The 25,997-nt window shown below is 40.6% G+C and overlaps 1 protein-coding gene across 1 annotated transcript; it reads right to left on the bottom strand.

Moving 5' to 3' along the window:
- Positions 1–17,041: 17,041 nt before the first annotated feature.
- Positions 17,042–24,746, bottom strand: LOC122770692 (galanin receptor 2a-like). The gene is made up of 2 exons (XM_044027705.1): positions 22,783–24,746; positions 17,042–19,526 (listed from the first exon to the last, which is right to left on the bottom strand). The coding sequence occupies exons 1-2, from the start codon at positions 23,652–23,654 to the stop codon at positions 18,533–18,535; spliced, it is 1,866 nt and encodes a 621-aa protein (XP_043883640.1). The 5' UTR covers positions 23,655–24,746; the 3' UTR covers positions 17,042–18,532.
- Between the last annotated feature and the right edge of the window lie 1,251 nt (positions 24,747–25,997).

Below are 25,997 nucleotides of genomic sequence, written 5' to 3'. Positions count from 1 at the left end.
TAAGAAGACACTTGACTGCATTCAGGTCATGCACAACTCTGCTGCAAGGCTTTTAACTGGAACTCACAAAAGGGCGCAGATCATGACTGTTTTAGCCTCCCCTCACTGGTTACCAGGGAATTTAAGAATCCATTTTAAAATCAGCAGGTCAGATCCCTGGTCCCAAAGACCCATTTCGAGACGCGAGCTAGCTCTACTTGACTTGTCTCGGCATGGCACGGTTATTTTCCATCAGTGATAGTACCCCGCACCTGCTTTTTTTAGTACCTGCTCAGACGGGGTTCCAAGTGAGCTGAGCCGATACTATGCGTGACGTCGTCAAACTGCCATGCACTGATTGGTCAGAGTGTCAAGGCACAAGAATCAAAGCAAACAGTGCTGAACTATAAATCATTTAAAAAGACTTAACAATCCTGAAAATGTGGGTTAATCTCCAACTTTTAGCAAGGAAATGTCTAAAATCTCATCATTAAACAGTTAAACGACAGCATCACGACCGCATCACAAACCCTGCTGCTGACGGAGTCTGTGCTCCAGTCAGTCAGTGTGAGCTCCAAGTCTTTTCAAAACGGGTAAAGACTGTGACTTTACACACACACACATCCTAGCTGTCATATCTTGGAAATGTCCCAGGGATATTCTCTGTCTCCATCTGTCCATTCATGCCGCTATTACAACATGACCTCCAGCTCTCCAGGACAAACCAGTTTTTATGGATTCATCGCTCATCAATGTCAGGAAGTCATCAACCTTCCATCACCAGTGTCTGGACTCCATCTCGATCACATGATCACCTTTTTCCAATTTCCCCAGGATTCTGCTCTTAGACTTTAACATCACACACTGAATCATCTGTTCAATCTGTCAAATAAATGATTATTTTAATTCACTTGTTTGACATGATTAAAATATAATCTGCCCTCAATTTTATTTTTTAAAAAATGGTTAATCTCAGTGGGACGTTCCTGGTTAAATAAAGGTTAAATACTACAGCTACATTAATGAACATTTTTATTGTTATGATGACGGTCTGTATTGATCCCCTGACTCTGCAGTTTCCCTCAGCGATATTAGTGCCATTCTTGTCGTTACAGGGGGTTTTATGGCGTGTGACTGTGCAGCATTGGTTCAGACTCCCTGCTCTCATTAACAGTGGATAGTTAATGTTAACTGCTGACCACAGGGGAGCATTTAGCAGCTGAAGAGCCAAGTCTTTCATGCAGGAGTTGATGGAGACTAAAAAAAGAGCTGATGCTTTTGCTTACACTTCACCAGATGACCAGAAATTTAACTCTAAATAAACAATCACACTGTTTAAACCTTAGGTATTTATCTGTCATTAATATGAAATTATAGTTTACTCAGCTTGTTCAAGCCATTTTAAACTAAATTCAATGTTGCTTTATATTATTACAAACATAAAAGTACTGTAAGTCAAACTGCAAGCAACAGTGAGCTGATAATCTAATCTTATTTACAAATATAATACTGCTACTACTATTAAAAATACTGTTTTTATTGTTGAGTTAGAGATTCTATTAAATAAATGCTTTTATTTCTAAATAAAGATTCATGATAACCAAGCCACATGCATCCACAGAAGCTTTAGAGGATTAGTCTGAATAATTCAGGACTAACAATTCGCCTCAAATACTTTTCAACATTATTGTCAAAATGCGTTAATTTCACCATAATATTTGATATGCTTGTTGCTGTGTCTATGGTTCTTCTTTCTCACCCTAATTAATGTTTGCCTCACGACTTCAAAGGCTGCTAAATATTCCAATGAAGGATGACGGGAAAAAACACAATTGCTCAGATTCCAACAAAAGAAATGCAGAGGCCCACTGGGGTGTGAAATGAACTCAATTAACTAAAATGCAAAGAAGGCTTGATTAGTTTTCATCTCAGGAAACATGATTTCATTATTTCATGCAAGTCTTCAATAAGTTCCCACTGTGGAAATATACAGTAAAAATCACAGACTATTAGAAAAACAGATGGAAATAAACAAAGCATATTTTCACAAAATTTGAAGTAACATTGATACTACTACTACTACTACTAACAATAATAATAATAATGATAATAATAATAATAATAATAATAATATTAACATGGCATTCTCAACTCAACACATTACATGAGCTTGGTTCAAGTAGGTTGCCAGATGTGGCAACCTATGTAAATAAGACATCGCACTTATGCTCATACACGTAACCATCCCACTGTCTGGTTTATTTTAGCGTGTCAGCAACAGACAAAGATTGAAAGTGAAAGTGTCAGCTTCAGAGCAGCAGTGGAGATTTATCACGCGATGAGATGACAAGGTGATAATAAGTAAAAAAGGAAAAAAAGAAGCAAGTAAAAATGACATATTGTGTGTGAAATATCTAGCAACAAAGTGAAAGCAAGAGAGGGGGAGAGAACATCTACTGTATATATACATACATATATATGTATATATATATATGTATGAAAACATTTAGCTGTGCAGTGTCTTTGTTTTAACCCATCTCCACTGCAGAGCATTTTCTTCTCCTCTGGTCAAGACATTTTTGAGAGGGTTACAGATGCTTTTTAAGTCTCAGCATGTCTGACACATGGCAGCCAGCTGCTCTCTGCTCTCTAATCTTCAAAACAAATCTGATATACAGTTCACCTGCATATATGGTAAAGTAGAGTGCCGTTAAGCCTTCAGCTAAAATAATTTCCCAGTGGTACACGAGGAGGAGAGTCAGCAATCAATGCATCAAGTCTTCCAGATGGTTGGTTCAATCTTAAAAGGTGCTTGCATAAGACACTGAAACTTAAATGGCAGTGATGGGGGTGACTGTAAATGGATGATGAGTTGACTGTAAATTGGTTTGAGTGGCCATCAAAAAGAGAAAAGCATACAGACATTTTTCATGCCATCCATCATCTACCACTTTATCCTGGCAGGGGGGCGGGGACATGCAAACTCCATGCAGAAAGGCCCTTGTTCCAAATGCGTCACCAGTCTGAGTCTTGAGGAACTAAAGCATAGCAGTGAACTATCTCTGTGTATTTATTCCCCCTTGTTCAACAACATAATCAATTAATTTGTTCTGAATTATTTTCCATATTTGCATATCTGATTAATATGACTGTGTTTTGACTGCTTGTGGTGCTTTTGGCTTGAATGGAATTGCTGATAACAATCTCCTGGTTTTGAGTGTGGTTATAGGTTTGGGTAACCTTTAGGCTCAAAAGCACCTGGTTATGATGAGAGAAAGACCATGATTTGCCCTCATAGCATCCAGTGAAAATGTTGCCTTAAATACATGCAAACTACAGCACATTAGTTTTGGTTGTATGTCAAAAACTAATCCATAATGCAGTGTAGTTGTGTGGAAATGTAATATTCGGTGCAATAGTCCAGGTTATTAGTTTGAGTCTGTTTTCAGGATCACTATGAAAGGACCCTGAACTGATTAAAGTGGAAAACGTAAGTGAGACAAGGTCTCGAGGATGCTTAGATCATGAGGTTGTAACAGTTTGGAACTGAGCTTGGTGATTCCTGGATGACTGATCGTGTTGTATAATTTGACTGATAAGACAAATGGACTATTTAAACTATCAGTTTATCTTATCAGTCAAAACATAGAGCACAATAAGTCTCAGGATGTCCAGGTCAGATGTCAGATATTAGAGTGAAATGTTTTTCATCAAGAGGTTCCAGCAATCTGAGGACAAAATGTATAAAGTGTAAACACACTCACATCCGCTCATGCTTACACGACACACACGTAAGGTTGCACTTGTGTATAAAGATGAGAGAGGCAGAGCTGAACTGTATCTATGCTCAATGTCTGTTTCTTTGAAATTTGTAACTCCAAATAAAACTTTGGCTCCCTCAAGGCTCTGTAACACTTCACATCTGTCTTCATTGTCTTTATTTTCCTCCACAATACCATGACATTTTGTGGAGGGATGAGGCTGCACACAAGGATGAACCCATCAAATTTGAGATGATTAAGGTGATGGATACATGCTCTCTCTTTTTTCATTTTTAAAATATTGTAAAATAGGATGTTAGCAGAGCACATACTGTACAGTATATGCAATTTTTGAGTATGTTCTACTTGCCCTTGTATATTAAAAATATGAATAGTGAGATATTTGTTGTATCAAAAGTTACATGGTCTTGCTTCAAAGTGAAAAGTCACAGATCCTCTCATGCGTAGGAGAAGCAGTGGCGTGTTTTATTATTATTTTTGGATAAAACTGTTTGTGATTCAGTGTGTGTGCGTTCTTTACGCTGCTATTCCTCGCTGTGCCTGCACAGCAGGGGTCAACTGCATCAATTAACCACGTTGCCCCCTTTTATTAGATGCATGAAGTGAGAACAAGCCGTGTTAGTGTGAGGTAAAAGCACAACATCACCGACTACATCCTGTTAATGTGTGAATATTAATGTCCTTTATTTGCCGTGTTGAAATGTGGTTAAATGTCGCTCACAGCAGAGGTCTTGACACCTCCACGTTTGCACACAAATGCACAAAACCACTAGCACTAACACAAAGTGCAAAGCGTTAGTTTTTCAGCAGATCTGAAAACATAATACATCTGAGAGGTTTATAATCAATAGTTTGATAATAAAGGCAGGGCAAATGGCAACGAGGGATGCATTAGAAGAAGAAAAGACACAGAGTAAAGGATGCACTGAGCATAATGATGTCAGGGAGGGTAACAAAAAATGAACAAAAAGAGTCTTTAATAAATATAAACTTAAAAGGCAAAAAAGTAAAACACAAACTGAAAAAACGGAAATATTTGGAGGAGATCAGGGACACGTAAAAATAATAAATAATCAGAGCACAGAAAACCGGAGAAACAGACAGGACTGAAAGAAACAAACACACTGACACTGAGGAGCAGAGGCTAAAACACACATGGGAGGCAGGGACAATCAGACACAGGAGAAACACATTAGAGCGCGACAGACGATCAACAGGGAAGCCAGGACAGAAGGACAAACTTTACAACAAGAAACTGTCCAAAGTTGCAGGGACAAGGTCATCGTTCATATCACACAGTCTGAATCCACCGCAGATGAGGGTGCATGTTTTGAATATACAATGACTAAGCTATATTCACAAAAAGTGCTGGTGTACACGCCCAGCAATCAATCTGACGGCTTCCTTTAGCAGACGTCTGTCGGATAAGATGAACAGGTTTCCGAGCACTGCTTTCCAGTCTTGCTTGGTCGGTGTGCTCGTGACGCCAGAAGAACAATAAACATAATTTAAAGCTTGTTTCACACAAACACAAAAACAAGCAGCAAAGCCCACGGTGCGGGCCCAGCAGGAGTGCTGTCACAGTGCAACCAGACTAAATATTCACAGCAAAGCAGTCAAACATCAATGCAATCAACACACACTGGAATATTGAATAATTCAGTGATATTTACCTTGTATTGTCAACTACGACCACTGTGTTCCCTGTTTGATGATGAGGTGACTTACTCCTGCCGTACGTTCTCTGTAGAGCTGTTAAGTCGGGCCACAGGTGACCCGAGACAGTGTCTGTTCATAAGCTTGACTTGTTCGTATGCACACACTCACACTCACACTTTCTTGTGAATTATTTTTGGTCTGAATGCAGGAGAAAAAGGGTTGAAGTGACCAATTTTAGTGCAATGTAATAGCGAGTACATTTTCAGATGATAGGTTCCTCTTATAGAGCCATCATCCAACACTTAGTGAGAGGGGATGTCACTAGCACACACACCAAGTCACTTGTCCTGTCCCTCGTCTTTCACAATTAAACCAACTGTGATTTTTTAAACCCTGCATGAAAAAAAAAAGAATTCCCATTGCTAATGGTTGTTCTGCCGGGTGTTTATTTTATTTTCACCCATGCGTGAACTGTGAGGTTTTGAATGTGCCTGAAACAAAATAAGTGGGAGGAGGAAGAAGAAAACAACACCATTTTATTCTCATTCCTCTTTTAATGGATCTTTCATTTGATCCGACTGACCAAATAAAAACACTATTGAGCGCTGACCCGAGTTGTAAAAAGTAATGTTTGCCCCAAACATTAATCTAGAGTCTGGCAGCTAAACTAACAACTGGAAAATGAATGCACATCATATCACTGTGTCTGAAATGAAGAGGACGAAGTAGAAAATAGCCCGTTCATTTGGGGAGGTGTCGTGACTCAGGTGAGTTCATACATAAGCAGGATACTGAAGAAAGACATATGTGAATAGATCATGCAAATACAGGCTCTCATTTTTTTGTTTTCTTACACGCATACAAATGTGTGGGGTGGCTGGCTGTGGATCAGGAGGTACAGCAGGTGGTTGGTGGTTTGAACCCTGGCCTGATAGACAAAAAAAAGCTCTACATCAGTACAAAATGACATCCAATTATATTACATATTCTGACCTTGCATTTGTCTCAACAAAACATTTTTAGTAATCTTTACAATGAAGTAAATGTCACCGAATTACTGCGACTCACTGATTTAGTTTTCTCCAGGTGAAAAACAGGAAACGGCTATTTCTGGAGCTCTTCAGTCTCCATTACTGGATCACGAGTATTGGCTGCAGCTCGATCCCTGAGCCGTTCTCTTGGCGCCAAGTCAGACATTTTTGTGGCTCCACTTTGACCTCATTTGGACATTGGTTATTGAACATTGTTAATGACGGTGACAGACAAACACCAGTGGGTTTGTTTTACTGTCAGTATCCAGCACATTGTCAGACACAGGGACAAACGTAAGGCAGACAAACAAAAAATACTGGAAAATAAGAAATCCTTCCATTTTTGAGAGGGTTGTTTGTGTCTTGTGTGTGTGTGTGTGTGTGTCTGTTTGTGCTGATGCATGCATTATCACGCTCCGCTTTGCTGACCACTTGTGTCCTCCATATACAAGCTCAGTACTGTGTGAGTTGGTTGTAGTGCCTCTCATATTTCTATAAATATTCATATTCAAAGGTCCAGTGGGTAAAACTAAGTTATAGCAGTAACTGAAATGATTACCCATTAGGCAGCTTGTGTATAATCGCTTTAAAATAAAACTGTCACAGTTTTTTTGTCGTCATTTGAAAATGACTGTGAAAATGAGAGTGCTCAGTTAATGTCCATTTCACAAGTGAAACAGAAAAGTGCAAGAGACGGCAAACTTACTGTAAAGCAGCTGGCAAATCAGTTTCCTCCCACTGAAAACACACACAGTCGACGACGCGCTCAGCAATAAAGCCAGACAAATCCATAAAATGCTTAGGGTGGAACAATAAACTTCATTTATCTGTAGAAACATGCATTCAGGACAGTGGTTTGTGTCTTTCTAACAGTTTATTTCACATCACCTCGTTGCCTCAGGGATTCAAAGTAAAACATTTCAACTAGAAACTCAGCTTAGACTACAGAACTCTATGAGACGAGAGGTTTTACACTGCACAGCTGTGAGGATGCGTTGGTCCCTCCACGTCTTTAGTACAGACAGAAATATATTTGATAAACAATTGGATTTTTTGCTATAAAAAAACTGTTATATTGATTTTTTCCCCCTAGCTCGACCATAAGTTGGCATTTGGATTTGAGCGAAAAATAAGCATGATTAAATTTCCCCACTACCTTGGTTTGTTAAATTCCTCATGCATCATGTTTTCCAGTTTAGAGGGATTCAGTGCACATAAATGTATGTGTAAATGTACTCAGCTCTTAGCATGGCAAGACTCACAAAAATATTTCAGCTCCACAAAATCATCTTGCAACAGTCCAGAATCAGGTTTTCTGTATTTTAATCATTAGAGTCTATGGTTTTGGATTTACATTTACATATAAAATGTAAATCCTAACAAACTAAACCAAGAGTTTAAATGATAACTGAAGGCTACATAGGTTCTCCTACATGACTGAGGTGAGAGATATTCAACACACAACTTTAACTTTAACTTGTTGTACAAAGCTGGTAAAAGTTCTACTTAATTCGTAAGAAAATCCCAAATGTTCACTTAAACCTATGGATTGGCTGTTTAGATCTTGTCACGTGAGGATGAAATAAATGGTTGAATAAAAGCAAAACAGCAAAAACAGAATTAGTGGTAACATGATGTTATTGCATCATTTTTATAATTTCTTTCACCATTCTGTCAGGTCTGGATGACTCTCTTGGCTGTCGTTGTTGCTCTTATGTTTTTCTTTGCTTCCTCCACTGGACTAAATCAATATCACTGCATCATTTGCTTTTGGTGGAAGATTTTTTATTTATTTTTGAACACAAAAACAACTAAAACCACCAAGGGACAACACAAGGACATGATTGACAGTAATCCATATACTGCAGTTGCCCAGAGCAACAGTGCACACATCACCATTGAGCCCTGAATACATACAGGAAAATCTGAAAAGCATGTGAGCTGATAATCCCTCCTGCTTTAAAAGAAACACATTTTGATTCTTGATTATTTGATACATGCGGTATAATTTACACTAACATGTAAGTGACAGAATACTAGAGCTGCAACTAACGATTATTTTCATAATCGATTAATCTGTAGATTATTTTCTCGATTAATCGCTTGGTCCATAAAATATCAGAAAACCTTTAAAAAATGTTGTTCAGTGTTCGTCAAACCTGGAAATGATGATGTTCTCAAATGTCCACAAACCAAAATGATTCACTTTTAATGATTTCTTTGTTATCCAGAGCAAAGAAATGAAGAAAAGATTCACATTTATGAAGCTTAGACAATCGGAAATCTCGTTTTAATCATGAAAAAAGCTTCAAACCGATGAATTGATTCTCAAAATAGTTGCCAATTAATTTAGTAATTGATCGATTAATCGTTTCAGCTCTACAGAATATGGATCCTATTGGCAAATAGTGCAGTGCATCTTGCTTTTTATTTAGGCGCACATGTTAACTGATGAGCCCTGTTGTACACTGTCTCTCGCCCTATATCAGCCCCCTGCAACCCTCATGTGGAGGATGAAGTGGTAGAACATGAATGAATCAATGTTAACTGATGGGAACGTTCACACTACCGACGTGGGTCACACGTCTCAGGGCTTCTTTTTTTTCTCAGAAGGATATTTAAAGATCCATCCATCCATCTGCTACCGCTTTATCCTCAGCATGAGAGTCATGGAGGGGCGCTGGTGCCAATCTCAGCTGACATCGCCAGCCCATTACAGGACCACATAGAGACAACCATCCACTCTCACATTCACACCTATGGTGGGTTTAGATTGTCCAATTTACCTTAACTCCAAACCTACATGGTTTTGGACTGCGGGAGGAAACAGATGCACACACGGGGAGAGCATGCAAACTACAGAAAGACCCTTGTTCTGGCTGGGTATAAAATGATTTTATTAAACTTAAATGACCTGACTTTATGCCAGCCACATTTTTGCCAGCCATTATGTAGCCTACAATGGACAGACTAAACATCTTTTGAGTTTGATGCTAAGTGAAGATAACAAACATATGTTTTATGATTTTCAAAAGCAAAACATAGCAGAGGCTCCGCACCAGCTTGGCAGCAGGTGAGCATGAGACACTTCCTGTGTGAGGTTCAGCAGATCAGTGCTGCTGTTGTCACACACTGGATGACTTGCTTGGACAGTGTATCAAGCCAACGGCGAACCATTAGTTCGCTGTGTGACATTTAAAAGTAAGTCATAACGAGCACATCGCGTGCCTGCGAGCTGAGAGCGAGCCGTGGCCTTGTACGTCGGAATTTTGTGAGCTAATTCTATATCACATGGCCTGAGGAAAGAGGATTTACTCATTCACAGTTGCAAGACTGGAGCCAGCATTAGCCACGTGACAGAGTATCCTTCTGCGACGCTGGTGGTGACAACAGCTGTTCAGGCTTTTATCATCTTGTTGGAAGCTCAAGGGAGATTTGCGGTAGAAGAGCAAATAGCAAACGTCTATTGGTTTGTTATGGGACACTTGGATAGAGAACAATTATTACGGTGATCAGTGTGTTTTCCTAGAACGACATGTCAAAAGCTGTGCCCCAATTAGGAGGCTGATGTGCAGTAACATGACAGTGAAACTGTGAAAGCCAAATTCAAAGAAGGCAATCAGAGATGGCAGACTTCACCCCATTCACGCAACAAGCCTCTGTCGGCCTCTGTTGGTCATAATGGCAAGTGTGGAAACACAAACAGACAGACAGACAGACTACTACACTAAAAACAATACTTCAATCCCATACTGTGGGGTGAAGTTATAAGACAGATCGGGTTTATTTCCCTATTACATCACCTTCGAATGCAGCATCTAAAAGATATGGCTCCCAAACTGGGACATTTTTGCATTTCCATTAGGAATAGTACCAAAATAACCATATCCTCCCCTTGGGGTACCAGAGTAAAGGTGTATGGGTGGAGCTAGACCCAGGGCAGTCAGCTGATAGGGGGCGACAGAAAAGTGTCACTCCCTTGTGACTGATATTTCTTCACCGCCCACAGTTTATTCTCATACAAAGGTCTGAAGTCTTGTTGAGACAAACAGCCGCAATCCATGCAGAGAAAAAGGGCCGATGGACATGGCTGTTGTCTGTTATGTCGCATTCAAAGTCGTTGGTTGTGGTCGGCACACCGGTACAATGTCACAGTGCACACCCCGCCTACCAAGTGAAGGTACCGTTCTCACTTGAAACGCAAGCCTGACCGAGGACTCTGCAGTCCCAACTCGTACTATACCAAACTGAACTATACCAGGAGCAGCTGTACTATTATATTGTCATGCATTAAATGCCTGGGGCGGACATTATATACCACATATGTGCAAATAATCATTTGTGTGTAAAGTGTTGCCGTGTGAAAATGTGCAGAATGGGAGAAGCTGCAAAACAAAAGAAAAAAAGAAACAAAAAAAAGGAAAACGAAAAGTAATGCCAGCACTCTGGCACAACACATCAGTTCACATTCCGCTATCAATATTTAATCTTAAACTAAATTCTTTATGTTTTAGCAATTTAACCTTGTGCCAACGGGAGATGATTCAACACAGGAAAATCTCCTCTCCGTAATCAGACTCATCAATCAAATTTAAGAGGTGTGTTAGGCTTATGCAATTATAGGTTGTTACACACTATAACAGTGTCTGTGGCCTTGATGCACTGTCCCTCCCTCCCTCTGGGGGTGTCATCTCGTGTTAAATGGCCCTTGGTGGTGTTGCCAGCAAAAGTTAATATGAAAATGGAAATGAAGGAAGAGAAAAAGGCTGTTTGGATGCATGGTTTCTGACAGTGGGACAGCAGTGATACAAGAGACAGAACAAGTCCTGAATTGAAAACAAACAAGAAAAGAAGAAAAGGCTGAGAGACTGGATTAAAGTCAGAGAATGGAAAAAAAAAACCCACACAAACTGATCAGATGGTGGATGGAACAATCAAAGTGGATGAAAAAATGTCTGAAAAACAAAAAGCAATCATGGGTTGAAATGTCTAATCAAGAGTCATGCACGTGCATGTGAAACAGTGTAATCAAATTGTGTGTGTGTGTGTGTGTGTGTGTGTGTGCACTTTCAAGCAAAGCATTTTCTTTTATTTTGAAGATAATAGAAAACATTTGCAATTAAGATGATATGGAAGGCACTTCAGAACCAGGTATGGTTTTGATAATGAAACCACTGTGTCAACAACACGATCTGCAGCTCAGGGTTTTTGATTCAGTGCCTCAGAATGAAGACTTTAACTTGGCAGTCTTTGTTTTTGATTCCACCAAAGCTGCAGGAGCGGGGACACAATTCTTACACAACAATCTATTCCTGGGACACACAGCGGAGTAGTGGCTAGCACTGTTGCCTCACAGCGAGAGAGTCGCTGGTTCAACTTCCGGTTAGGCAGTGTGCAAAAGGTTGAGGACATGACACCGAGGCTTAATGAGCTGACACACAGCGTGCATGCTGGCTTGTAGGGGATACTATCATACAGTCCAATTATAAAGCAATTGAGAGACAGGCAGTCTGTGCTGATTCCTCAGTTTTCTGGCATCTATGATCACTGTTTTGTGAATCTGTAAAGATGTTTTATTTGGTTGTAGAGCATAGACTATGGTCCTTTCTTAGCATTTTATGAAATGCATCATTTGTGTTAATTAGAGATAACATAGAAATAAATGGCACAACTGTGATGTCCTTTATTTCTTCCCATTTCATCTGTGCATCTTCAGCCCCTTTTCCATCTATGGTCCTAGCTCGACTCGCCTCGGCACGACACGGTTTAGGTTGGTGGGCGGAGTCATCCCTGCACAGCTGCATGAAACTGCCGTTTCACACACGAGTGACACACACAAACGAGTGACTAATGACTAGTGACTTGTAAAGCAGTTGTCTTTAATGTAACTGAATCATTAGAATCAGTTAATTAAAAAGATTTGTTCAGTACTTCCTCCATGACCGGAGCACAGACATGAAATACAGTGGCAGGGTGATCAGCAGTGCTGTCGCTAAATCCACCAGACTCCTCTGGTTATATATTGAGATTTTTAGAGATGTTTCTGGTAATTGTTGGAGATTAACCCATCTTTTTAGGATTGTTAAATCTTTATAACTGATCTACAGTTCAGTATTGTTCGGCTTGCAGTCTGGCAACATCGCGCATAGTATCGCCTCAGCTCACTTGGAACCTCGCCCGAGCAGGTACTAAAAAAAGTACCAGGTACCAGGTACTATCGCTAGTGGAAAGGCAAAATGCAGAGGCGAAGCGAGTGGAGAGGCACTACAATATCAAATAAATCTGTTAACAGACATTCCTGCCTCTTGTGTCCTGACCAGACAGCCCATCATCGGCAAGACTGACCAACCGAAAAGACTTCACAACAGGCAGAGAGCCTTTCTTTGAGCCTTTGACAGTCTTTCTTCGGGCAGGCTGAGGGCCAAGGCACAGTCAAATCGCCTGAGGAACAGCCTTTTCACCAGGGCTATGAATGCACTTCTGAGCTGCTGAACCAGACCGTCCCTGCTTAACTGTATTGCAGTTTTTAGATGATTATTTAGTGGCCTACGGGCATTTTATTCTAGTATTTTAACAACACTGTATTAAACTAGTACTTTAAAATGCTGCCAGTGGACACTCTAAACTGTGAATGGTTGTGTGTTTGCTCTGTGATGGACTGCCGACCTGTCCAGTTTGAACCCCACATTTCACCCTGTCAGCTGGGATTGGCTCCAGCTCTCTGCAACACTCGTGTGGAAGACAAAGCAGTAGACGATGAGTCATTAAAGCTATTCCTTCCTTTGGTGTTTGGATATTATTGATGATGATGATGATGATGATGTTGATGATGGGGTGGTGGATAATATGCCATTAAAAATTCCCCAAAGACATTGACTTTTATTTAGATTTGGAGCCTGTAAATTAATATTAGTCACGATTTTCATGCTCATTAAAGCATCCAGTGACTCTTAATGCCCTGTGGATGAAGATAATATCACCGAAGAATAATTTATCATAATGTGAATATATAAGCGTATTAATAGATGCTTTGATAGGAAGTGATCCTTCCCTTTTACAGGACCAGTGATAGGTTGGAAGAATCTACTGTTCTTTTAGAAATAAATAAAATAAAACCCTTATGCTCTAAAAATACAAACAGCTGAAAGTGACACTCTCATTTGACAGTGATACAACTTTATGACCATTCATATGGCAACAGTAGTGCACACAGGGGACATGGCCGCAAACAGGTTGGAGTATGACTGAAAATACAAGTTTCAGACATAACATTTAATCAATAACAATGTGACTTGCTGTGGACGAAAATGAGAGCAAATGAAAGTCAGTTATTGATGCCTTCAAAGTCCAAAGGATACTGTTTCCTTGCAATGTTTGCACAAGTAACACGAGTAAACACAACATGCACATATTCCCCATTCTCCTCTGAAGAGAAAACAGCTTTTTCCTTCCACCAGTTCTTTCCCAACCTTGCACTTTTCATCCACTCATTTCCTGGCTTTGACTTTGTGTGTCAGAAAACAAACACACCATCAGTTCACTTATTACGTCTCTGACTATGATAACAGGGTTCTTACCTGCTTGCCATCTTACATCGTGCAAGGTTCAGAGGTTCAGGTGCAGAGAGGGAATGATAAAGACATTACAGTGACACAGCATGATTTTTACCATTTTATTATTTTACTATTATACTGTTCTACGTCTATGTTTTTATGTTTTATACCTTGTTGGTGTGCCTTTAACTCTGTAAAGCGCTTTGATCCACCCTGGTTGTTTTTAAATGTGCTCTAGAAATAAAGTTGACTTGATATTATATTATATTATATATTAGTGTGTAAATTGTGACACATAATAAGAATGATTATTAAATCATACAGCCCAGCTGTGCAGATGTGTCTGTATTTGTTATATTTGTTTACTTGGGTGAAATCTCTCTCTGTCTGAATGTACAGTATGTTGGTCAATTAGTTCAAAAATAGTAAGTGAAATCTGACCTGTGAGGGGGAAAAGCCTGCAAACAGTGATGTGGGTTGGTTGTCTTTTAACCAGAGGAGGAAAATGAACTTGTTAGGTACCTACCTATGTAAATCTGTAGCCTCTGATCATATCACATCAGCAACTCCCGCTCGACTTTCCTGCCTGTTCTTAGAATGAACTCAGAATTCAGTAAAACTTCCCTCTCCTTCTATGCACCATGGACATGGAATGACCTGCAGAACATAATTTGACTCCCGACACTGCCTTCTTTAAAACACCATCAAAGGTGTTTAATGGACCATCATGAAAGAAACATGTTGGTTTTCCATAGCCTTTTTGAGGGTTTATATTAAGGATTTTCTTATAATGGCCTGTATACTTCTGCACTTTACTTTTATTTATTATGTCTCTCTTGTTTACTCTCCTTTAACTACTTCCCTTTAGCTTTTATATTCTGTTGTGAGTTTTATATCTGAGATTGTTTTGTCTCTGTGACCAGGACTCCCTGGAATAAGAGATCTTGTATCTCAGTGGGTCTGAGATAAAGGATAAATAAATAACTAAAGAGACCTCAAGGATGCAGAAGGAGCCTTTTGGTCAGAATGTGAATGTTAACCAAACTCTAGTTTCAAATCCAACCTTTAATCTATGAGACCTGAATCTTGATAATGTAGTCATAGCTTCAAAATCACAGAGTAAAATTAGAAAGCACTTCTCATCCCAGCAATCATTAATCAAGTTCATGGTGGAGTGATGTCCATTTCACAAGACTGGAAAAAAAACAAGGTCCTCCATCACTCGTTTAGTCGTAGAAGCTACTCAAAGCTAAATTCAGATCCCATTAAGACTGAATCATGCCTGTGGGAACAGGAGAAGAAGAAACAATGGATGTGAGAACAGGGAGCAGACCCTTTATCTGTCAAAGACAATCCATCTCTCCCTTCTTATTGTGTCTTTATTAGCTCAAGGAAAATTCTTCTAAGAATCAGGGTGTTCCACTTGTTGACCAGAGACAAACTGTTCAGCTTTTTATTAAATTAAAAAAACAAATGCACATAATTTATTACACACACACACACCGTCCATTAACACAGTGCAGCACTGAGAGAGAGACGGAGAGGTAGATGTGAGTAGACACATAATGGCACTGAGACTTTCTATGCTACCACAAATAGAACAGTTTTCACACAGTTTGGTGCCTGAACTGCTGCACCATTTCACTTTTGCTGAGAGTGAGAGTGCGATTAGCAGCTTGATGTCACAGCAGATTGATGCAGTTCACCACTTCTGTTTAGCACACGACTGGAAGCAGCCTGAGGATTGATTATCTTGTTGTTTGTGTGCGTGCAACTGTGTATTAGTGTGTGTCTCTGTGTGTGTGTGTGTTAGTTCCTTAACCTTTAAAGCTATTTTGATGCTTTTTAGGCCGAGGATTTTCCCTTCGATCTGTCTTTTTATATGCATTTTTTTCTGTCATTGAATATTCTAATTTGTTAAAACAAATGTATTCCATTCCTGTATATTTATTGTCTACATATACAATAATATGTGATTGTGTTGATGTTTGATGTCTTTGTGAACAGAAACAATGCATATGATGCTTCACCTGAAAACAGGTTCTGTCAAGCAAAACTATCAGACCTGACTGAGGTAATGTTTGTGGCGGTGGCGATTGCTCAAGACAGCAAGGGAAGCTCAGCTTCCTCTAAAATGTTATCAATTAGATAAGAATGTGTCACGAGTTCATTCAGAATCATCTGTTTATCACAGATGACAGATCATCTTACACGTTTTCCGTCTTCCCGTAGCAGCCTCCGCATTCAAACCACTTGAAGCTCAGAATAGTTTTTTTTTCACTGCGGTGAGCTTGATGGTGACAAAAACATCCCAGTCAATAGAGCAGTGGGCGGGCACGGACGCTGGGCTTCTGCATGATGATTGGAGGAACTGTCTGAAGGGCGGAACCAGTGTCTGATTGACAGTGCTGCAGAAACATACACAACAGTGAAGCCTTTTCTGCCTCTGCAGACAAATAGCTGGATTTTAAAATCATCGGATTTAACATCAAATATTATATCCAATACAATCCAAATATGGGTTAGATTATCAGAATTTCTTTTCTGATAATTTCCTAATCTGTTATCTGATTCCAGTGATTTTGACCAGTATCAGATCAATACCAATACTGACGGATACCATTTCCCATTCCTAGTATAGTAGTGTGATATTAATCGTTAAAGGACATTTTCATATTTATTCAGTTCATTGCAAATAAACACAAATATTTCCTCTCACATTTTAAGTTGGGTTTGGACAAACAAAGGAATAGAGATACAGCAGATTGTTTTGATTTTGAGACATCCTTGCTATTTCTGCTGATCCAAAATAACAGTGGTAAATGCAATTTCAATATGAAATGTGGACAGGGGCATTGAAGAAAATGCCCTCGCTACAGATGTGTCTTCTGTTTAATGCCTTGTGTTTACTGACACTTTATTTGCAAACAGCTGAGTCAATCAGAACTTTGTGGCAGGATTAAAACTGTGAAAAGTGCAGATAAGATCACAGCAGCTGACTTGCAGACATCCCAACTTTTTAAAGGTTCCCTGCAGTGTTGCAGTGGAGCGATGTTTTTATGAGCACCACTCCTCTGCCTGTTTTTGCCAGCATCTGTTGGTTAGACAAAAATAACTTTGTGGTAGGATTTGGACCATGGGCCATGAAAGATGAGCGGTAAAATGTTGGTATGGAGCCCAAAAAGGGGAGCAGATCCAGGCTTTTCTCCTTCTTTCTTTATTTCATTATTTTCTGATAAAGCATTGCAAGATAAGGCATTTAATAATAAAATTCTCTACTCTACTGAGAGCAATTCCAAAGTGTTCCCGCAAACTTTCACACTACGTCACTGATCTGATCTGTGTGGTACTCTCCAGATATAAACAATACAAGGTTAAAAAAGCTGCAAACAAATCAACTGCACACAAAACATTCATTAGGCTTCAAGGACACACACGTTTAGTGAATGACACATCATGTAAACACTATAACACACAAACACACAATAATGAGTGGCTCATTATTTCAATTGGAGGGAAAAACTCACTATTCCACTATGTGAGTGTAAATGATGTTGGCAGGATGGGTATGATGGGCTCGATGCCATTCTCTCTAATAGGTTATGACATATTTTCCCCACCCACTAAGAGCATCACGACCACAGAGGAAACACCCAACAAAGACACCAATGTCGTAAAATCGTCCGATTCAAATACCAAAGAAACCCAGGGCAAAAGAATTGTATTGATTGATGTATTTATTGATTTGGTTAAATTTTCCTCTGAATAAAGTAAACCTGCTCATCTTGCCATGTGGCACTCACTCTTGACGTGAAAAATGCTGTGAGAGCAAAGTCACAATGTTATCACGAGACAATCAAAAGCATCCACTGTTCACTGACGTTCTCATTTTCTGCTTCATACACAGTGTATTTCCCCATTTCCTCTCATTTCATCTGTGTGGCTGCACACATGAGCAACTGGCGATACTGCTTTAACAGACTGCAGACACTGATGGTGACATTAACCTGTGACACTGTCAGAGACTCTTCACACAGACCTTTCATTGTGATAAATGGCTTCAGAAAATCCAACAGAAACCAAGTGCAAAGCGATAACAAATGAGGAAAATAATCACATTTTAATCCTGCTGCGTTATTGTCTTTACTAGCAGATGTGTCGCTTAAGATATGACTTAAATGTAATAGCGCATCGGTGCAATTCATCCTTCTTAATGATAACTGGTGTTTTAGCTCAGGGCTAAATGGCACAATGAGTCTTCCCCTGCAGTGCTCACTCCATCACTGCTCACCCCTGATGTGAACTCTTGACAACAAACACTGGTCCTGGATCCCCTGAGCATTCAATGAGGAGACACACAAAAACACAGAGTGTAGACTTGTTCAGCTAATCCTCAAGACAATCAGTGCCTTGTGTAAGTGATAAATCCACATTGTCAAATGTAAAATGTGAACCTGGTGCTGTGTTTGTTTTCTGCCTTGAGGGCAAAAATAAATAAATCCCCCCCACATCGGCTCATGTGCTGTTTTCACAGACTGGTCATATCAGTTATTTCATCCTCATGGTCTCCTACGAGAGAGCAGGTGTGTGATATTTTGTCGCTGAACTGCCCAGAAGAACACAGAGCATGTCTATCAATGGTAATGGTGTCTATCTTATCATGTGACAGACAATATATCCTGTCCCCTGAATGCCTCCTGAGAGGCAGCACATCTATTTCCACAGACTCAATTCTTAAAGTTAATGACCCAGCGCTCTCATTCTCAGAGTGTCTTCTTGTGGGCAGGAAGTCTGCTCTATGTATGGAGTGCTGGAGTGTGTGGAGCTGGCAGGAGAACAAAGAGCTATCCCACAGACTGGGACTGGACTGACACCAGTCTGAGATACTGTGGTCAGATCCGGCATGGCTGTCTAACCTGTCCCTAACCTTCTGCCCCAGTCCCTGGCCCCGAGCCAGACTCAGCAACCTGGGGATTGTAACCAAGGATGCAGAAGCTGCCACAGCAGCAGAAATGCTGCGATGCTCAGCAGCAGGTGCTTTGGAGTCTGTAATCACTGCAGCAGGAGACACCACTGCAGCTGAGCTGGTGAATGAAGAGGAGCCAAAGAGCGCAGCCACTTTCTGGTAGTACCGCGTCCGAATCACCTTCGCAGAGCGGTACAGATCTCCTATGAAACAGTAACAGATGGGGTTCAGGCTGGAGTTGGTCAGGCCCAGCCACTGAGCAAACGGCCGCGTCTGCAGCAGCCAAGACGGTGGCCTTTGCTCACAGTCGATCCAAAGGTCGGCCAGGTACAGCGGCAGCCAGGACACTGCAAAGAGCAACACCAGGCAGACCACCATCTTGGCGATCTTCTGACGGGTCTTGAGGCGTGAGGTGTGCAGCGCCTTGCTGCGAGGATCAAGGTCAGCAAAAGTGGATTTTGTTCCTCCCCAGAGCCGCCTGCCAGTCAGGAAGCCTATGGTGAGGTTAAAGGTCACTGGCAGGCAGTATAGCATCATAAATAGGAGCACATTGTACCTGTAAGAGAAAACGTTCATGTTAATGATATTTTGATAGAGCTGGGCAGTCATTTAATACTATATATATATATATATATATATATCTCAATATGCCTTTCTTCAAAATTGAGTTCTCTGTCTGAAATATTGCAATATTTGAGTGATATTCTCTTACATCTTCATCAAAAGGCAATACCACATTTAGCTGGTGTCTTAAACTTTTACTGACATTTTATCACAATTACAAACTATTGATTACAACTGATATGAAACCTTTTCATAATGATAACATTCTTGGCCATTTTCCCCCAGCCACAGACACTGATTTCTAAAATAATAAACACCCACTGTCCAAATGTCTGGTGAGTCAAGCAACAACATGCTCCATTTGAATGTATTGATAATGATCACCAGGGACAAAATGAGCTTTTCTAATGACTCAATTTGCTCCCATTATCATCAACAACATGATTCAAGAATCAATTTGATTTGTTTCATATGCAACACTGCAACTGTCTTTGCATCAGTAGACCACAGTTTCTTGCAACACATGCAGTGATTCACAGACAAAGAAGCCGTAAGGACAAAAGCACAGACTGTAGGTGGCACAATAGAAGCCATTGTGGGCCATTTAACAAGTGTGCTTAACAAGAATGAGACAAGAAAAAAAGAAAAAAGGAAAATATTTGTTTTACACACAGTTGACTCTCAGGCTTCTATCACTAAGCAGATTTGGAGCCAAATGCAGGAGCAATGGTAGTTAGGGACCAAGATTTATTCAATTAAAACTCAGCATAAAAAACCCCATAACAGCAAAACAAAGCCACATGGTAGAATTCAAAACCCAAAAACAGACCAGGACAAGACAAGACAGAAGAGAGGAGAGGATTCGACCAAGAATGAATGGAAGAGACTGAACTTAAATACAAGCAATGAGACTAATGAGGGATGAGACACAGGTGGAGAGCAGAGAGGAAAACACCAGGTGAGGAGAATGAAAACAGGAAGCTGATTGGCTGTGGAGAAGACACAGGCGCAGGGAGGACTAACAAGACTAATGTGGGACAGGTGATCAAAAAGAAGACAGTGAGCAGACACACACACACACACACAGACAGGAAAACAGGAAACACTTAGAAATAAAGGAAATATACCAAACTTAAAACAAACATTCAAAACCATGACAGACATCGCACACCGCAGAGTTCTGTACAATCGCTACACAAGCATCTATGGGTCCTTGCACATGCAGCTAAACTGTAAGAGACAAACACATCTTCTTGGACAAATTCAAAGACAAGTTCTCCCCCTGCATGGGAGTTTATTCAAGTCAAGTCAAAAGATACCACCAGAATGAACCAAAATGTATGCCAATTTTCTACAGCAAAGGAAAAAAAAATGAAATGCACAAAGTTGAAATGTTTGAGTGCATGTGAGGGAGTGTGGTCCTTTATGAAATGGGTAACAGAAAATAAAACACTTCAAACAGTTTTCTTCCATTGACATCCTCTATTTCAACATGCTTTTCCACGAGCACGGTTCGGCTCCACACATTTTTTGGGGGAAGTTTTTTGCTTCGTGTCTTTGTATCGCGTATAAAACATCACGGTAGGTTCATGCAGTCGTGCTATGACCACCCTGTCCACATTTAGCATGAACTCTAGTAATGGAAAATAGTAGAGTAGAGCCGAGCCGTGCTAGAACTGTATAGGGAAAACTTTTCTTCTTTATGCTGCTCTCTTAAGGGTCGCCCCAGCCAATTTTTCCTATAAGCATTGTTGATTTAGCATCTATTTTGTGAAGGATTCAATTACTGACACAAACCTCTCAACTTTTACAGGCTTGGGACCAAAGCACACTTATGGACCCCAGTCGCTAAAATATATAGTGATATAAAGTGTTCTGCCCAGGTACTCATCGTGGCATATAGTTTAGCAGAGCTGATGTCTTCAATCAACTAAAGAGCACTCAAGGCTGAAGCTTCATCCATACTATTATGTTTCTAATTGTTTTATTTTTGAAAAATGTGTTTTCAAACTAAAATGCCCTGCATCCAGCTCTGTATCAGAAGTAATCTGTACACGACTTATATCAAGTGTCCACTCAGGTACACTATCCATGCTCATGCTGGTGTAAACCCACAATAGATTTTATGCTGTGCAGTTGCTTGTTCAATTTCAGAGACTGTTTTTATTAAACTGATGATGAGGGGAAAGTGAAATTGAAGTGTTAATAGCACTTTTCATTATAAGTGAAAAGAGAAAGGAATGAGCAATTTAAAAAAAACATTTGTTTGTGCCCAGTAGGGCTGCAATAGACTGTTATTTTCAATTAATTTGTCAATTATTTTCTCAATGAATTAATTTATTGTTTGGACCATAAAATGTCAGAAAATGATGAATTTAAATATTATTTTTTTTACCCAAAAAACAATTAATAAATCACCTAAAAAAAATTGTTGATTAATTTAGAAATCAATTAATTAAGTAGTCATTGCAGTCCAATGCAGACACAAGTTGTTGAGAGAGTAGTACACACTACACAAGAAAAACAGGAAGTGACACCACGGTCTTTACCACAGTACGTCAACTTGTCAGCGTCAGACACTGCTCTTAAAGACTTTAAGAACATAAAGTTCAAAATATACAGCCTAGAAGCACATCAAGCCATCTATGTGCTTCACTGTAAGTGCAGCCAAGATCCACTTTGAATGCCCTCTTGACTCGTCAGAAAAATAATCCGTGATGCTATTTTGCTTTTGTGTGAAAATGGAGGACATGAGCAAGGCTAACCATCCCCCTGAGCGTATTTCAAGCACTTTTCCACTAGCACGACTCAACTCGCCTCAGCGCAGCATGGTTATTTTGCGTTTCCATTAGTGATAGTACCTGTTAAGTACCTGCTCTGACGAGGTTCCAAGAGAACTGAGCTGATACTTTGCGTTACGCCAACACAGACTGCCGGCCACTGAGTGCCGTCACAGAAAGCGTCCAACACAAGAATCAAGCCGCACAATGCCAAGATCAGTTAGAAAGACTTAATAATTCTATTGACTGATTCTAATGATTCAGCACATGGAAAATAAGTGTGCTGCGTATAAAACAAAGTCAAGGGAGCTTCATGCAGCCGTGCTGTGATGACCCCGCCCACGTCGAGGAGGCACTATAGTAATGGAAAACCAACCAAACTGTGTAGAGTCGAATCAAGTGGAAAAGCGCCATAGGTGTCTGACTTCAGTTACACACACATTCTGCAGTCTGTCGAAAAGCACCTACCCCTGTTTCAGGCGATGCTGAGGCCACTCCTCCTGACAGACCAATATGGCGAAAGTCCCAAAACTGATCTCCCGCCGCCGATTCATCACTGCAATAGGAGCGCACATGATGAAGGACACCATCCACACAACCGCGACAGTGGCCAAGATCCTGCGGCGGGTGAACATGGAGCGTGCTCGCAGAGGCGATTTAACGCTGTAGTAACGATTCACGCTGATCACAGTTAGCGTCAACACGCTGGCTGAGACTGACACGGCCTGCGTGAAGGGCACGGCTCTGCAGAGGAGGTCACCGTAAACCCAGGCCGTGTAGATCTGGCTCCCCAGAGTGATGGGCATGCAGACACACACCACTGCCAGGTCACACACCGCCAGGTTCACCAACAGACTACGCGTGGCACTGACACTGGCTAACCGCTGGTTGCGTCTGTTGGTGAGGACACGCAGGGACATCAAATTCCCAATGAATCCCAAAATGAAGGAGAGGCAGTACATGATTGTCAGAGAGATGGTGCTGGGCTCATGGAGGGTCCAGAGCAGCATGCTCTCCAAATCTGCCAACTCATTAGCAGAGAAGGTGGACAAGGATGAAGACAAGGAGGATGAGGAGGATGAGGAGGGCCGGTAGACATAAGTGGATGTTTGTCGAAAGGATGAAGAGGAGGTCATGGGGAGGAGAGTGGAGGGAATAAGGGTGGAAGGAAGCAGAGAGGGCAGAGGTTGAGGGAGGGAGGCAGTACGGGAGCTGAAGGTGGACGGCAGCATTAGAGAACCAGGCAGGTTGGTGTTGTTGACTCTTTCCTGGGAGATGTCATACTGCAGCAGAGGCTGGACCGAGCTCCAATCCAACGGCTGCTCCTGAAACAGATCCATGATGCCTCCAGACTACACGTGGTCCTCATTAAAATCCATTGGTGGACGCGTCGTCTACAGGAAGGTGAATCAGGAACATCAGAAGCCAAAAAGGGCGTAGAAAAGTTTTAATTATGAGTGTAAAAAAAAAAACGTCATTGAATCTCAGTTCATGCACTTTGTCTTTGTGCAACATTGATTCCTGTCTCAATCTGATAATCCACCACAGGGTCTTAACGTTACCACCTTCACAGAAGGTAAACCTTATGCCAAAATTGTCCTCATCCTCCTCCTCCTCCTCCTCACCCTCTCCACCTCACACCTTCACTCCCTTCAAGGAATCCAATCCTATCAGCTTGGAGGAATATAGATATGAAGGATTGTTTGTGCCTGAGGCTGTAATAACAGCTCAGTTCCTCACCAAACTGCAGCTAAAACACATTCACTGGATGAAAAGGCCACTGAAAAGCTTCTAACATCTTCTTCTATGAGCTGCTCCCAATTAAGTCAAATAAACTTTTTGTAAGGAGCCAAATTCAAAGTCAAATTTAGTGTAAATGTAACTTTATCAAAAACATACTCAGTGCAGCTTTACTACTGGGCAAACTGATATCATATAAATATGTTTATTAAGGGATTGAAACAGAATGCCCCACTCACATTTATCCGCCGGTAGATTCATTTTCTTTGAGAACATGTTGTCACAGTCACTGCCATTAAGCAGAGGAGCGTGAAATGCTGCATCCGAGAAACTTGAAAATGTCCACTTCATGGAATAAAATGTTTAATTCCTGAGTGGAAGAAAGGACGGAGGGCGCGTGCTCACCCTCAGGCAGAGGCAAATCCACTCAGATGTCACTCATCGTCTCCTCGTGTCCTTATGCGGTTTCCTTTGGCTCTGATGTGGAAGAGGCAGCAGGTGATGACTAAAGGTCTGCGCACAGAGGAATTAAACAAAAATAATAATAATGATGATGATGGTGATGGTGATGATGATGAAAACAGTGCCAAAGTTGCTCCAGAATCGCTTCTAGACGGCGTGGGGGCGTTTTAATCCGTCCACGAGACCCAAAGGTGTAGAGGGATTTTTGTGTCTGCGCTCCTGGCGCGAGAACCAAGACGCTGCGTCCACCGCTGCTGCTGCTGCTGTACGGCTGTGTGTGTGTGTGTGAGAGAGAGAGAGAGAGAGAGAGCAGTTGATGCTGCCCCCAGTAAAGTCACTTTACAATGATGCGTAAATGAATCGACAAAAATGTATGGACATGTATTCACTCTCTCTCGCGCGCGCGTTGATTGATTGACCAAAAAGCCTATTGACCTGTACATGTTATTGTCCTGTCTAACGTAACCACCACAGTGTGTGTGTGTGTAAACGTGAATGCCATCAACTACAATAAAATAAAATAAAATAAATAAACAATCATTGTATTAGACCAACTGTAACTTAAGTTATGATTGATTTCACAGTTGCATTCATGCTTTGCCAAGATTTGTATACATTTATAATGTGAGACTGCTGCATGCATCACATCTCATCCCATAATTCTCAGAGTCACGTGCAGGGAACCTCACTATACTGTACAATACATGGTCCACGATACCAATAATATCTCGATACAACTGTATGGAAGAGCTTCTGTACATGCTTTTCTGTATTGTTTTGATTTGGTTAAAATTATCGTATTGCACGAAGAAGGATGATGTTATATCACCAAATGTATATTTTGTCCCACCCGTAGTGTCCATGTCTGGACTAGGAATGATGAACTGGTCAGTCCATGTGTGAAAATGACTCCTTGAACCATTCTTTGGTTCATAAATGTGATCCAAATCCGTATCATAAATGTGATCCATGACAACCCTGTCCCTGTCGGCAGAATGACAGTGAAAACAAGGTTTACAGGGGATCAATATAAAAAAAATGGATGGTGTTACTTCTTTCATCCTTACACTGAGTAATCCATTTTAACATCATAATGACAAAGTGTTGGAACAGGAACTGTTTCACCAACACATCATTTTAAATGATAAAATCCTACATGTGAAACCCTGTACATAATAAGGCCATGTTGTATCTATACTGGTTACATTGTATATATTACTCTCTTACTTTATCACTTTGATCATATATGTATTTATTTCCTATATGTCCTATGCTTACCAATCATTAACTTTACAATAATACATAAATGGGTAAAATGATACAATGACAACTGTGGATAGAAAGAAAACAATGTGGATTTTCACATCAAACCCCAAAACATTCCTCATGTCATCATCATCACAGAGATGCGTCTTATAACCTGTTACTGCTGAGCACAAACCAATTCTCATGCTGCCATTAGTCAGACGGGGAATATGTTT

This window comes from Solea senegalensis, linkage group LG6 (assembly GCF_019176455.1).
Source record: "Solea senegalensis isolate Sse05_10M linkage group LG6, IFAPA_SoseM_1, whole genome shotgun sequence".
NCBI classification, from domain to species: domain Eukaryota; kingdom Metazoa; phylum Chordata; class Actinopteri; order Pleuronectiformes; family Soleidae; genus Solea; species Solea senegalensis.
The sequence above is the reverse complement of the archived record's forward strand: the minus strand, read 5'-3'. Positions and strand labels throughout refer to the sequence as shown.